General features: G+C 39.5%; 1 protein-coding gene across 2 annotated transcripts in view; it reads left to right on the top strand.

The window, feature by feature from the left end:
• cacna2d3a (calcium channel, voltage-dependent, alpha 2/delta subunit 3a) overlaps positions 1 to 15,983 on the top strand; it is a 113,840-nt gene extending 97,857 nt beyond the window's left edge. For both annotated transcript variants that reach the window (XM_072449833.1, XM_072449832.1), the window contains exons 26-36: positions 2,627 to 2,688; positions 2,785 to 2,829; positions 2,905 to 2,967; positions 3,689 to 3,759; positions 5,971 to 6,046; positions 6,201 to 6,253; positions 6,661 to 6,716; positions 8,511 to 8,625; positions 13,818 to 13,933; positions 14,860 to 14,939; positions 15,021 to 15,983. In XM_072449833.1, the coding sequence (XP_072305934.1) occupies positions 2,627 to 2,688; positions 2,785 to 2,829; positions 2,905 to 2,967; positions 3,689 to 3,759; positions 5,971 to 6,046; positions 6,201 to 6,253; positions 6,661 to 6,716; positions 8,511 to 8,625; positions 13,818 to 13,933; positions 14,860 to 14,939; positions 15,021 to 15,113 (830 nt within the window). In that variant the 3' untranslated portion in view covers positions 15,114 to 15,983. The remainder of the gene's footprint in view (positions 1 to 2,626; positions 2,689 to 2,784; positions 2,830 to 2,904; positions 2,968 to 3,688; positions 3,760 to 5,970; positions 6,047 to 6,200; positions 6,254 to 6,660; positions 6,717 to 8,510; positions 8,626 to 13,817; positions 13,934 to 14,859; positions 14,940 to 15,020) is intronic.
• Positions 15,984 to 16,215: the final 232 nt, after the last annotated feature.

The raw sequence follows: 16,215 nt of genomic DNA, 5'->3' as shown, positions 1-16,215 counted from the left end.
TACAAAACCTTCCATCTGGGTTAGGCATTACAGTAATATATAAATGAATGCAAATGAAAGTCTACAATCCTTTTATAAATTGTACATTTAACAAAATATTCCAAAAAGGGTATGTTACAGCAGAATGGGATTGTAAACTTTGCTCCGTCTGTTGAATCACTGTTTGTGCATCAGTGTTTTTGTGTGAATGTAAAGGTCATGCTGAGTCCTGCGGCAGCTTCTCAGCCTTCTGTTTGGCTTTTCTTCCAAATGTTAGTGCGCTCTCTCTGACATGGTCCACCCCTGTGTTCTGCAGAGCTGTCCGAGCCGCTCTGCTCTGCACATCAACACTCACAAATCACTCCAATTCACATTGAGAGGGCATTGGAGCATGGGCCTGCCCCCTGGCTGTTCAGGACAGCACACACTCCTGCTCTTGCAGGTGCAGGTCCTTTCCAGGACTCCCCTGAAAAAGAGATGCTACTTCTCAGTGATACTTTCCTGGTTAAATAGGTCAATAAATAGATTAATAGCTTTGTCTGGGGAAACGTAGAAGTGCATTACAACCACTGTGTATCCAACAGAAATGAGCTGTCAGAATGATTCATAATGTCAGTTTTTATGAACCTATTCATCTTTATTACTTGAATTCCCAAACTTTCAAAGTGAATGATCTTGTGCAATTTAGAACTGTACAAATAATGTTTAAAACTACTTGAAAATGACCCAGAAAGAGTGTTAGGGTTAGAGAACAGAACAGAAAAAGAAAGAGAAGAGAGATGTACTTTAAGGGGACACTTTTAAGATGAAAAATAGGCCCAGAGAGAAAGAGTTTTGTTTCCTTATCTGTGGAGTAAAACTGACGTCAAGACGTTATCCATTTTAAAACAAATTATATGGAAGAAATATTTGCAAGATAACGAGATACAAACAATACACACATTCTGTTGTTGGGTAGTTCCACATTTGAATGTCGAAATGTATGAAAATGATTGTTTTGATGTAAAGACACCTTAGACCTTAACCATAGTGTAGTATACATTATGTGTAGTATAAATTATGTTTCCCATTTTGTATAGGTTTTTTTCTACACACAATATAGGAATACTTTTTAATTTTACTGATGCACAAATGAATAAATAATACATAATAAAATATATGTTGGTGTCATGCCTAATGACACAACGACATGAATTCTGGTGAGACCTTTAAATTGGTCGGGTTTAATCATTGTGAGTCTAATACTATATCCTGTACTATCTGTACTTTGATCAACCTCATTACACATTGTACTGCATGTCAACATGAAAGCAGTACTTATTTGGCCTGGAAAACAGTACTAGTAGATCAGGTTAAGGTTAAGGAAGCAAATTCACTAAAAGGGGATTTTCTGTCTCTTCATCTTTTGGATTCAGCTCATGACACACATATTTTTAAGTTCTGAGGAAAATGAAATGTTCTCCGTTGGAATCTGAATACTAACTAGAGCATTGAAATGAGCTTTAGCTCTTTTGTTTTAAGCTAAACTCTCCCGAGCCAACAGCACTGACCTTTTGGCTGTTACATAATCTGCAAAAACACCAGAAAATATAATCACTTATATTCATGTGGTAAAGGTTGGTTTATAGAAGATTATGGTATACGAGCAGACAAAAGAATTACAAAGGCACTGAACTCTTTTGTGAACTTAATGAAAATGGAATAATATAAACAGAATGTAGCTGTGCAATGAGTATGGTTCAGAATAGGGATGTCAAGATTATTGGGTTAATGGAAAGCTGTGATTCGGTCACATTATCACTAAAAGGACATAATCAAGACCATTCTAGAAGCAAAAATAAGTCCTTTCTTTTCAATCATGTAGTGTTTTTTATCTGACTTTTTGTGTCATATTAACTTTACTTTAGCGATTAAACAGTTTAGTTCCATAAAGCTGGTCACATCCTGGAGGAACAGTCACGTAACATTAAATTGTGATGTTTCATTCTCCCACACTGGACATCATGTCATTTCTAATTCAGAATACCTTGGCCAGTTTAAAGACTCTAAAACATTTACAGAATTAGTCACAAATATTAGTCAGTCACAGTGTTTTTTGCTTGTTTAAAATTCCCAGATAGCGTTTCACACCAAGGAGGACGAACACTTTAATTAGTACATATAAAAGAAAAGGTATTTTTACTCTTACATCCCTGCTACCACGTGTAATAAAAATAGATTTTCCTTCCGTGCGTGTTCCCAGTGCTGTTATTATATCCTGGTTGTTGCACGTGGGTGAAGAAGTGTTGGGCTACAGACAGGAACTGGCAAATGATCTGACAGGATAATCTGCACCTGTTCCCCTGGGCTCCGGCTAAAACAGGACACACAGCAGCACCCCACTTGCTTTAGACCAACACAAGCACAACAAGGCCACAATTATTTACTTCAGCCAAGTGTAAAAGAAGACGTGACTAGTCTCCATATTAGCTCTAGTACGGCTTTTGTTCTATGTGTGTGAGATCCTGAAAATCTGCTGGGAAACTGTTAGAGAGAGAGATTTGATCCATTATAGAAGCTGAGGTGAACCTTTGATGCAAATGTAATACAAAAAGTATGCATTGTTAGAACTTCATCAAACAACAGATACTTTCTTCTTTTCTTCCAGCTGTGGGCATTCAGATGAAACTGGATTTTTTTCAGAAGAAGTTTTGGACGGCCAGCAGACAGGTAAGGCCGTTCGGACCAAACCGTCCAACTGTTACAACCATCAGAAATGTCCCTTTTGTACTTTACCATCATTTGAATGTCCATTTCCTTCTCCAGTGTGCAGCTCTGGATGGAAAGTGCTCCATCAGCTGTGATGACGAGGTCTGTGTACGGTTAATACTTAATGTCGGTCTTTTTAGAAAGTGCAGGTAATGTTTTTTGCTTTTCTTTTTACAGAACATTAACTGTTACCTTATAGACAACAATGGGTTTGTTTTGGTGGCAGAGGACTCCACTTTGGTAAGGCTTACTACAGTACTTTACTTTGCATTTACTCTACACTCTACACCTCTGGCAGTGTTTGACCTTGGTGTTGCATGTGCTTTTCATGTGTCCCTCACGATTTCTGACTCCTAGATTATAGACGCAATAATTCACAACATGTACATTTTAAGATAAGATAAGATAATCCGTTATTGTCCACACATGGGGAAATTTCGGTGTTACAACGCAGTATATACAGAGGGAAGGACAGATAAGATAATTTATAGGAAGTTTAAAAAAAAAACACTCTTAAAAGAAGAACTCTTATAAACAAAACAAAAAACTCTTATTAACAAAACTCCTCTCATATCTTAATTGGGAATGGAGGAAAAAAAATACAAATAAAAAATAAAAAGCTTAAGCTAAAAATAAAATAAAATATAATATAATAATAATAAAATAAAATAATTATAATAAAATAAAGTAAAGTAAAAATAGCTAGCATAAGACTAGGTAGTACTAATACTAATGGTAAGTAAACAAAACACTCTTATTTACATCAGTTATATGCACATGAATATGGCCTTAATTGCTTGTGAGTACGACAGTAATTGCACATGAATATGACGGTATTGCACATGGAAATTCATGTGCAATTACTGTCGTACATGAACATGACATAGAGGATTTTACATAGAGGATTATAACAACTTACACATACGTTTTTTCTAACAATTCCATATTTTATTGTTTTCAGACTGGGAAATTCTTTGGTGAGGCTGAAGGAGCCGTTATGAACAAGCTCCTGCAGATGAGCTCGTTTAATCGGTGAGTGTCACAACTGTAGCATTATACTACGTACAGACGGAGTACCGTTCACTTTATGTCGCTGACTCAGGGCTGTCTCCTGCGGCGCTGACAGCTCTCGACTTCACTCATCACGTTAAGCTGTTCATTACTGAACCTCGACCTCATGCGGCAGAGCTCTCCGTTTGGGGATTACAGCAAATCTTTTCCTGAAGCAAAAGAGTTAGGACAAAACTTGAATTGGACACACATCTACTCTGATCTATACTCTCCACTGTAGTCCAGAGCCTAAGGACGTGGGAGGAGGCTCTTAGCTGTGGATTCGGTAATACAATCCGAGAAGAAATCATTCCTGCTATTATTTCAATCATGACGCCATTGACTGGTGACTGAGTGCTTCCATGGTGTGATGGAGAATTGTTTTTTTATACGGTGCCTTGAAGTAAGATCTCATGTGGCAAACAGTCCAACAAACGCCACGACTTGATGTGTTGATGTTCGACTGTCATGCAAATAAATGGCTTCACTCATCCCCCACGATAAAGTATATTTGAATATAGAAAATGTCAGATAAGAAGTGAGTGACCACAGGGGGGTATTAGCGTGATGAGTAATACGTTTAAGCATTTTAGTTCTAATGATTCCAATATGATCCTTCTTAAAGCAGCGCCACAACATTCAAATGACGGGCTTCAACGGAATTGAAACTAAAAACTTTCCATGATCTAAATTATGATGTACATTGACACCAAAAAACATGTTTGATTCTGTCCTCTGCCAGTACAAACATGTGTTTCAACTAAATATTTCATAATTTTTTTTGTACCACACACAATTTAGTGAAACTCGTAACCCCTCTCAACACAACTGTCCCTGTCCCGGCTGCACCCCTGAAGACAAACACATAAAAAGCAGTGTAAGGAAGAGAACTTGTTTTTAATTAAACGTATAAAAATATGAATATAAATAAATATAATAAACATAGGCAAGGCAAGTTTATTTGTAGAGCACATTTCATACACAAGGCAATTCAAAGTGCTTCACACAGCAGGAAAAATGCATTAAAATCACAAAGAAATTACAGCACACAACAATTTAAGACAAAAGAGAAGAGTGCAAAGAAAAATCCTTTCAGTCATATGCGCAGCTAAACAAAACAGTTTTTAGCTTAGATTTGAACATTGTCAGAGTAGAAGCCTGTCTCACATCTTCAGGAAGACTGTTCCAGATTTTAGCTGCATAAAACTGAAACGCAGATTCCCCATGTTTAGTCCTGTCTCTGGGCACCAGCAGGATAATAACACCAAAAGTATACTCATAAATGTACATATTCATGGGTTTCAGCTCATTTAAAAAAAAAAAGAAGAAGCTTAAAGCACACACATAGTTTAAATGCGTAGACCCACCACACACATATACACACATGAAAAACCACAACATATATATCTGATTACAGCTTTAGTAAGAATGTATATCCATATTTTCCAGAACATACAGTATCTTGTTTACCGTTTAAATCATAGCAAATTTTTCCCCGTATTAATTTCTTTTCGTTTTTTGTGTTAATTGCTGCGACAACGGTGCTATTTCTTCATCGCTCTGAAACCCATGAATAACACAGTTTGACCCCAGTGTCCCCCACTATGACGAATACTGGCCCGGGGCGATGGATAGACGATGCATTCCTCTGCCCTGGCCCACACCTTGAGAAACATTGTCTGGCCTTTCGGTGTGTGCATGTGTGTGTTAGACAACCTCTCCGTAACCTCATCGACAGACAGCCCCAGACATCACCTCCTCTGGGTCCACTAAGCCTCTAAACCTACAATATCCCTCTCAATATCCTCCAATCGTCCACACACACCTCTGGACACCAGTTTAGACAACCTCGGTTTTTAGTCTTTTTAATTTACAGCTCTGATTCCGAGTGCACAAAAGGGGCAGATGACACTTGCAACATACGTGTATACATCAACATAATCTGGACCAAGTCGTTTTATAAAAGTGCTATTTTTGTTTCACATTGTTGGTTTTTTGCCTCGGTCCATTTCAAATCTGCTTTGGCCTTGAGAGCGGTGTTAGGTTTGCTGCTTTCTAGCTGCCATACACCTACACCACTGCCTCTGTCTACTTAAATAACACCATGTATAAAGAGTCCAATGTTTAAAAATATATATTCTCTTTGCGTCGGTGCAGGTATTTGTGTTGTTAATCCTTTGGTTTGTGTTTCAGAGTGACATTGTATGACTACCAGGCTTTGTGCTGGGTCTTTTCAGAGAGCAGCGGCACTGGACACACTCTGCTAGATGTAAGCAGTCTTTTCTCCTTGAAATAATGTGTTTGGAAAATGAGAGTGTGAACTGCATTGAAATATGTGAAAATCTGGCTCGTCAATTCAAATGAAAATACTTGTATACAGTGACTACATGTACATAAATATGTTTTTCTGTTTCATTCCTTAGCCTTATTTTGCCTTCTTCTCTGCAATCAAGTGGATTTTGACTGAACTTGTCATGTAAGATTATATTGAAATCATTGCACATTATTTTAAATGGTGGATTATTCTCAATTTCTATTTAGGGATGTCACAATATCAAACTTTAGTGTTTTTTTCCAAGGAAATCTTTCATTTTTCGGTTTGTGACCAGCTTTATGGAATTGAACTTCCTGAATGACTATGAATAAATGTACTCTGACAAAAACAGCCTGATTAAAAAGTAATTTACATTTCTATTATATTGATTTTAATTCAAAATTCTTAATTATCCTTCTAAAATAACAATCACGATGATCGATTGTCTGATTATTCTTCCCTATTATCCATCGTTATTTACTGATAACAAATTGTAGAACTAATTTAAAATGCATAAATCATCATTAAATCATCACCGTTGTTATAATTTTGCATCACCTTTTATTTAGCTTCCTGTTGGAGTTCAACCTGTACGGCTGGTGGAACTCGGACTTCACAACAAAAGGTACGTTGTATTTGAACTTGCATTTCAACTTTGCGTTCAGAAAGTAATGTAGCACTTTTACGATTCCTTACACTACACGTGTTATTAGGACGAACGAGGGCTCATTTCTATTTGTAACCGGAGAACCATTAAAATCCCACATTTTCATTACGCTGCCTATGTCTTTGCTCCTCTGGTTTTATTCCTCCCTTTCTTCTTCTGTCTCTATTTGCGCTCACACACTCACTTACACATACTTATCGCCGTTGCCAAGAGCTGAACACCATGTAGCCTCGTGCTTTATGAAGTGTTGAATACTCGTTGCCTGTCAGAAGCGCTAGACCTTCATAAGCTGCATTTTAATTTTAAGCCAAAACTAATATGGAGATAGCCAGCGGGGTGAGAAAGACACAGAGACCACAAAATAGAGGTCTATAAAACGCTTCCCTTGCATACTTTCATCCCAAATAATAAAGTGAATCTGGCCATTGCAGCCGGGACAATTTCACAGCTGGCCAGTCTCAGGTCTTAACTGAGTTTTCTATATCTTTTTACAACAGGGAGAGCTAAAGCAGCCGGCGGTTGGGTCCGTAACTCAATATGCACGGCCTCTCGAGCTTGACTAAGACCAGTTTGTGCCTTTGTTCTCATTTATAGTTCATAACACACACAGACACACACACACACACGGTAAAGCAACATTAATTAAAACCGTACCAGCCAAACATAATAATCCGCTATCTCAGAAGTCTGCATTTCACAACGCTGTGGTGCTTCAATATCAAAGTGCGGCCTGGATAAGTTTGTGTTTTAAGCTTTCCAAATATGAAATGATGGAGAATGAGCGTTTCCTTTTGATGCAGTGCTTTTGGAGACCTCTAGAAGGCAGCATAGTTCAAGTAATTACTTTTGGAGCAGTGGAAGGGGAATTAAAAGGATAAACTGCACTTCTGATGATACTAAAATGCTCCCATGTATTCAAATACTTTAGGAAGAAATTGTGTTGTATTCAAGTTGCCTGCAAACTTTATGCAGGTGGTGGACAGAGGTCGTAGCAGTAATAGCAGCTCCGTTTGGTAGTTGTGGTGTAGTAATAATAGCATTGCTGTAATGAGATGAGTGGAGTTGGTAGAGGTGAGCGATATATAAAAATGTAGATAATATCGTAAAGATGTACAACAATTTTAATATTGAGTATAAAACAAATCAAACAAGGCTATTGTGATTCATTTTACATTTCAAATTTGTCTGATAATTTAACATAATATTGTATGACTGTTGTTATCAGGACACTCCAAAACAAATTTGAGATGATAATTTTTGTCAATATCGCCCTGCTCTATGTTTATAATAGTAGTAATCGTAGTTGAAGTAGTACGTATGGCAGTAATCCTTAAGTCGTTTAGTCGATTAATTGGCCAAAAATGTTATTCGATTATTTTATTTCTATGGGGCAACAGCAGAAAGGAGAATATTTGGAGTGAGTTAGCTGAAATGTTTAATCTACCTGAGTTTAATCTAACTACGGTAGTATATTTCTAACTATTAAATACTCTGTTATTAGTACTTCTATGTACAAATAGCATGAATTTCTGTGCAGTTTCAGTGTTTTGAGAGCAGTTTAGGTCAGATACATGGAAATACTTGATAGATTTGGCCGCACCCCTTTTAGTCAACGAATCGGACATTTCTTAAGTTGACGACAGCATTAATCTCATGTACTTTTCCCTAAAAACGTATTTCCAATATTCATTTGGCGGTGCTTTTTGTTGGTTTTTAATAAGTGAAATAATTGTGCATGACTTTCCCTCTCAGCTCACAGGATGGGCCGGTCCATGCAGGTTCCGTGTGACACCGAGTACCCGGCGTTCATCTCGGAGAGGACCATCAAAGAGAACATGGGCCACACCGACTGCGACGGCTGCATCAAGTACGATCACACAGTCGAAATACATTCTCGACTAAACACTACGCTGCTTTACACTAATGAGCCTTTCACTTTTGGCAACTACGGCACAATACAAAAAAAATACAGCGTCAAAGATGTCGTTAAGTGGAGACATTTTCATCTGCTTAATGCCGGATAATGAGCAACACATTCGAATCATTTGTTGTGTGTTGAGAAGGCTTTCATCCGGGTCGTCCATCAGAGACACACACTCAGCCTCTCCTCCTCGAGGCGTTTGAAATACGAGGCATTTAGAGACCTGGGAGGGTGCTGGAAAAACTGCTTCCTTTAAGAAATGGCAAATGAGTGTGGTCCCCATTAACAATTGGGGCTTTTCTGTCAGGCAATTGTGGGGTGTTCTCCGGATCCCTCCACTGGGCTTCATTGCTCCCAGCTGTGGATGTGTCCCATGTGTGCTGTAGTGTGTGCTCTGTGGACATATTCTCAGCATACTTTTATTTCAGTGCGTTGTGGAGGGAAAATGTGACTTTTTAGTGTTGTGGCCCCATTATAATATCAGAAGGACATGAAGCAGTGAATTAAGGGAGTGTTCACACGTGTACTTGTTTGGTCTCAGTTTAAGTCTGACGTAGACTTGATTTGGTCCTGTTTTAGTCCTGTTTTAGTCCTGTTTTAGTCCTGGTTTAGTCCTGGTTTTGTCCTAGTTTAGTCCTGGTTTTGTCCTGGTTTAGACCTGGTTTAGTCCTGGTTTTGTCCTGGTTTAGTCCTGGTTTTGTCCTGGTTTAGACCTGTTTTTTTCCTGGTTTTGTCCTGGTTTACTCGTAGTTTAGACCTGGTTTAGTCCTGGTTTTGTCCTGGTTTAGACCTGGTTTTGTCCTAGTTTAGTCCTGGTTTAGTCCTAGTTAAGTCCTGGTTTTGTCCTGGTTTACTCGTAGTTTAGTCCTGGTTTAGTCCTGGTTTTGTCCTGGTTTAGTCCTGGTTTTGTCCTGGTTTAGACCTGTTTTTTTCCTGGTTTTGTCCTGGTTTAAACCTAGTTTAGTTCTGGTTTTGTCCTGGTTTAGACCTGGTTTTGTCCTGGTTTAGACCTGGTTTTGTCCTGGTTTAGACCTGGTTTTGTCCTGGTTTAGACCTGGTTTAGTCCTGGTTTTGTCCTGGTTTAGACCTGGTTTAGTCCTGGTTTAGACCTGGTTTAGTTCTGGTTTTGTCCTGGTTTAGTCCTGGTTTTGTCCTGGTTTTGTCCATGTTTAGTCCACATTTTAACGTGATGTTTGTGCGAGTGTGATCGCACCCTGAATGAATATTATTAGTATTGGCAGTAAGTGATAATAACACCAGCAGCAGTCAAATGTACTTTAAAGCCGTGACAGACGATGTAAATAATTGATGAAGTAAGAGAATGTATTTGTACCGTAGTAGTTTCACTTGAGTACATTCACACACACACGACACTAAAGCTGAGATTTCCCTCTGTGATGTCACTTTGGGGCAAATCATTTTAAGAATTCACTGGTTTTGACAAAGTAAAATAGAGCTTTTATTTTGAAATCTTTGCACTCTTACAGTATTAGTAAAAGAGAAAATTGGTGATAGACATCTGTTTGAGGTTATGCACTGGCTTCTTACGTTGGGGCACGTGTGAGTGCTTTACATCGGTGGAAATAGACTCTAAGCGATGGCCCACTAAAGCCCTCTTTACTCTCTGCGTGTGTGTCTGCCGGGGTGCGGATCAGAATACTGTGGGTCTAATACTTCCCAAAAGAGAAATATATAGTTTACATTACATTACCCTATTGTTTTAATGTTTTTAAGCTGCTAGATTTAGAACAAGTGCCATGTTTCAGTCCTTGGACAGCCATTGTGATGGTTATTATGGACAATACTGAAAGCCGTATATCCCGTCCTCCTAAGGCCGCCGTCCCTTATGAGCTATAGGTTTGAAATTCAAAGCTATATGTACGTTTATGCTTTTAGTCTTAGCCTTTGAAAACCATTTGAATAAGATCATAAGCATATGCAATAGATTTGAAATATTGAAGAATCTTTTTCGTAGCAGATTTCATTTTTATAGTTTAGTAAAAAAATAAGATCAGCATAGGCTTGTCAAAAGTATAAAATATCAGATACTGAGCTATACTAAAACTACAAAACAATATACTCATTTAACCTTTCCTGAAAAGTGTTTCTATTATGTTGAGTTTAATAAAAACTACTTCAAGTCCACATGGTAACATAATGAAAGTACTAATATTTTGGGTTGAATATGTTTGTCCAGTGGGGCTCGTGGTGGAGTGGATAGCACATGTGCGCTCCATGTGAGAAGCGTTGTGAGTTTGAATCTGGCTCTAGACAGTTTTCTGCAATGTCCTTCCCTCTCATCCCCTTTTACCATAGACTGTCTTGTCTTATGAAGTCTAAGGGCCAAAAAAGAAAGATTTTTTTTTTTTTAAAAGAGCATTTTTGTATTGTTGTCATCATCCGCCTGGTGGCCGGGTCTTACCCCACGGGGCCCGGCCGGGCACAGCCCGAAGGAGCGACGTGGGGCCGCCCTCCCGTGGGCCCACCACCCGCAGGAGGATCCATAAGGGGCCGGTGCAGAGAGATCTGGGCGGCAGTCGACGGCAGGGGCCTCGGCGACCAGATCTCCAGACACAGAGACTAACTCTGGGGACATGGAATGTCACCTCGCTGGGGGGGAAAGAGCCTGAGCTTGTGCGGGAGGTTGAGCGATACCGACTAGATATAGTCGGCCTCACCTCCACGCACAGTTTGGGCTCTGGAACCCATCTCCTCGAGAGGGGCTGGCCGCTCCACTTCTCTGGTCTTGCCCGCGGGGAGAGGCGGCGGGCTGGTGTGGGCTTGCTGATAGCCCCTCAGCTCAGCCGCCACGTGTTGGAGTTTACCCCGGTGAACGAGAGGGTCGCGTCCCTCCGCCTTCGGGTCCTTGGGAGGAGTACTGGACAGTGCACCGACCGGGGACTCCGTTGTCCTACTGGGGGACTTCAACGCCCACGTGGGCAATGACAGTGAGACACCTGGGGAGGGGTGATCGGGAAGAACGGCTTCCCCGATCTGAACCCGAGCTTGGAGTAGAGCCGCTGCTCCTCCACGTCGAGAGGAGCCAGCTGAGGTGGCTCGGGCATCTGTTCCGGATGCCTCCTGGGCGCCTCCCTCGGGAGGTGTTTCGGACATGTCCCACCGGGAAGAGGGCCCGGGGAAGACCCAGGACACGCTGAAGAGACTATGTCTCTCGGCTGGCCTGGGAACGCCTCGGGAGGAGTTAGAGGAAGTGTCTGGGGAGGAGGAAGTCTGGGAGTCCCTGCTCAGACAGCTGCCCCCGCGACCTGGCCCCGGATAAGCGGCAGAAAATGGATGAATGGATGGATGGATTTTTGTATTGGTTTTGAGTATTAAATCTATTTCTTGGTATTGAATTTGAGGTTGAAAATGTAGTACCGTGACAACACCAGGTCAGCATTAAACCACTGCTAAATAAGGTCTTCACATGTTTACAGGCAGATGAACTGAGACCTTGAGCAGCTCTGCAAAATGTGTTAGATGATTAAATATACATGTGAAGTCATAGTATCTTAAACTGCGAAAGCAATAAGAAAGATGGAAAAGCGTTCATGTGTTTATTGAACGTCGGAGTAATTTAAGTCGTTGAATTAGTATTTGTAAAATTACATTGGGTAGTTAACTGTGAAGACAGATGTTGCTAAGAGCCACAGCTCTGGCTCAATTATCTAATTATAAAATGACTGAAAATAAAATCACATCCAAAAGTGCTAAAACCAATTATTGGTTTTAAGGCTTAAACCTTATTTCTTGACATCGTTAAAAACAAAAAAAAATACAGTATACTTTGAAGTGTAATATGTTCTAGTAGAGGGCATGGTTGGAAATGAATTTGGGTTAGATTTGCTTGAAATGTTACACAGTGTGTCATTATACTATATTTCTTTATTTAATACTGGTGTTTGTATTGCTAAAAGATATCTTGAAAAGCATACTTCTGATTGGGTTTGACTCTTCACAGATCTGATCTGTAACTTGGCCTGGTACCTGTCTAATGCCATATTATGGAACATCCTAGGCCAGGGGTCACTAACCACCGTCTCAAGGGCCGATTGAGAACAACTGATTACTCTATAAAAAAGAAAATGTGTGTTATGTGTATATTTTAATTTTGCAACCATTCATATTGTATGAAGCAGACTCATTTAAATGTTTGAATCTTTCTAAACTAATCTGGGTCGGGACTAGACTTCATGTCTCGTCCCTCTCTCTCATGTGCATATCACACACACACACGGGCGCATTACGTAATAAAAACATGTACTATTTAAACAACCCAGAATTGACAAAAACGGTTGCTTGGATGGGACATAACAGGAGCAACTTGTTTTCAAAGTTTCATCGCGTCCTCCCACACTTCCATGGCTATACATCTTCAAAGTCTTTAAAAGAAATCGTTTAAATGTGTAACTTTACAAATTATTAACAACAACGAATAGGCCAACTTCTTGTCAAATTAATGTAAATTCACCTTTTTGTCTTTCTTTTTTGAGTGCACCTTTAAGTACTTCATTCACGACCTTAAATACATATTCCCATCATTGCATTACGCCTCTGCTTTGTGCACCCGTCCTGTTTCCAAATGTCTTGCTCTGTTATTGAGCCCTTACCTCTGTGCACTGTGTGTGTTTATGAGCCTCTCGCACTGGTGTGTACCTTCAGCATCTGTCCTGTCAGAACGAGTTTAGTCGTAGCGGCTCTGTTTTGCGTCAGCCGGTGGAGCGCGGCTGGCTTTAGCGTGGATTATTAAATATTGGCAGGTCTCAGTTCACCCAGATCGGAACTGGCCTGGTTTTATTTGTGGATCTGGTCGGGCCTGGTCTTGGTCATGGTGGGATCACTATATTAGAGTCTGGTGCTGTGCCGGAGCTCTTCAAGCTTTGTACACTTTACCACCACAGGAAATTTGTCTCGGTATTAAATTAGCAGGGTGGAAATATTGCTAAAGAGGTGTTTGGGTTTTTGCATTTCCTTTTTTCACTGGCAGTAACAGAGAGCAACTTCATATTACGCAGCCATTTCGACGTCTAGGAGTAAATAAGTAGCTTGATTGAGCCAAACCTTTGCAAATGAATATGAAGTGCTTATTTACAGATGTTATCCTCTGCTTATTGTTTGTTTTTTTGTGTCATTGTCAGGTCCTTTGTCATCCAGCAGATCCCGAGCAGTAACCTCTTCATGGTGGTGGTGGACAACAAGTGTGACTGCAGCATGTTTGAGCCCATCACCATGGATCCAATCGAGATCATGTATATCCTTTACGTCACCAAAGCTAGTGAAGTCTATTTGTATACATATGTGCAAGGCAAATAAGTATGTACAGTCAAAAGTGGCCTTTAATATTACTTACAGAACATGTTTCCGCTGTAAAGCTGTGGTTATAAGGCATTACGTTGTATTTTCAATTTAAAATGATGAGTACTACAGAGTATAAGTGATGTAAAATCAAAAGTCGTGTTTGAATTTCAACGTTTCTGATTCATTCTTTGCCCGCACACCTCATCCAGACACCATAATGACGTGATTGTGTTAGAAAAGTGATGTTCCTTTGATTCCCACTGCAGGAATAATGGACTGTGCATGTGTTCCTCTCCCTTGTGACAGAGATGGGAAGACTGTACATTGTTTTAATTTATGTTGAAGTTTGGGGGAGTTTTCTTGCCCTCTGTCGCGGTGATGGATGAGAGGCTTGTGGGGAGCCCTCACAGTGCCCTGTCTATCATCTTACACAACCGACCAATGCTCCGACAGAAGACTGATCACTAACAGACAGGCTCTACCACTATAAGGCACTAAACTGTTACAGGGTGGGTTTTTATGTTATGTGGAGGGACAAAAATCTACAAAGATGTGACAAAAATATATTTTAAGAGAATGGATTACAATTGCTGAATAAATAATTGAATGTAATAATTGCACAGAGAAGTTTGTGATACTACAAAAAGTGTGTCCATTGTGTTCCCCTTTCTTTTGACTTTTGACGGGCTGAATGCAGACAGTAAGTATATTAATTTCTATTATATAAGACTAGTTTGTGAGCTTTATTTCACATACTTTTTGAAGTTGGGCTTGTTCAGGGTACTGTTTACTTTCTGAGGAGAGTATGTTGCTGTGAATAACTAAAAAACCTGAATACATTCCCCACTGTCCGTTTTATTCTCTTAACTTCATGTGCACATAATGAATCACTAAAATGTGAGCGGCTGAAGATGCAGAAGGATAGGAGGCGTCCAGCCTCCTGCCACCCGTTCCACCCAGAGGTATATAGACTGCACACGTTATATAAGTAGCTTAATAGTTCTGCAGTTTCTGAGCATTAATCATTACTTTACTGTCTCTAGGAGAATTCCATGGAGTGTGGAGGAGCACTAGGCCTTGCACCGTCTCTATCGGCTGTACTCCTTTGCATCCTTCTGGCAGTCGGTCCCAGGTGACCCTCCAAGTATGGATTGGCTTGGCTGGGCATGTAAACCAACAGCAACAATGCTAAGAAAATGACACCCCTGATATAAAAAATGTGACCAATGAAAAAAAAATTGCTGCTGCAATTATATAGCCCCGAGGTATCCCTCAAACTGGCAACACAAAATAGCAATATATATGCCGCAAACAGGGATATACAAAGTATTGAACATAGTAAAAATGTCAATAGCACACCAAGCTTACACAATTACAGTAAAATGCTATGTTCAGCTCTTTCTGGGTTCATCTGTAACTGAGCTTAGAGGCTGGAGCCACACCAAACATCACAGAAAAATAAAGATTTATCAATTTTTCAGAGGGGCAGAGACTGTAAAAAATGTCTGTCAGATGTTTTTTGTTTTTTATGACAAGAAAAAAGATTTAAAAAATAATATATTAAATGTACAGTACTGTGCAAAACAATCTTGTGAAAGGAAACTAGTTGGATTTGTTTGCATTGCATTTTTTTGTCAGAAGATACTAATTAAACATACTAAAACAACAAATGAATAGTTTTAGTAAGTTATTTCTGTGACAAGGATTTGAATAATCATCATGTCAAACATTTGCATGACACAAGCCTCTCAAAAGGCTCATCTTATTCATTATTCACCCCTTTTACCAAAACCTTTTTTTTTTTAACTTAGACTTTTTAAAGACTTTTGCACAGCACTGTACAATAATTTTTGAATAAAAATACAATTGTATTTATAATTTCAAGTGTTAACCATAAACTGTGACTCTGAGATTCTTGTGAGTGGTTGTGGATAATGTGAGCTTTGCCTTATTGAATGACATGGTCCTGTTTGTGTACTTTTGAAATAAAACCTATGTTAAAATGCTATTGCTTGATTTACAAGTCTCAGTTTTGATCCCTGTAGATTGCTCTATTGTTGTTGGCAGATTTAGCTGATTATTGCTGTGGTTTATCTGTAATTTTGTTCTTTTTGTCAGAGTATTTTTTGTGTGTTGCGTCTTTTGCCTTAGAGGCCTATTGCTTCTCTTAAAGACTGACTGAAGTACGAGGACACATTGATCCAAGGCTTACCACAACATACATCTGTATTTGTTTAG

This window comes from Eucyclogobius newberryi, unplaced genomic scaffold (assembly GCF_026437365.1).
Source record: "Eucyclogobius newberryi isolate DKJ021-1_F unplaced genomic scaffold, fEucNew1.0.hap1 SCAF_17, whole genome shotgun sequence".
NCBI lineage: Eukaryota > Metazoa > Chordata > Actinopteri > Gobiiformes > Gobiidae > Eucyclogobius > Eucyclogobius newberryi.
The sequence above is the reverse complement of the archived record's forward strand: the minus strand, read 5'-3'. Positions and strand labels throughout refer to the sequence as shown.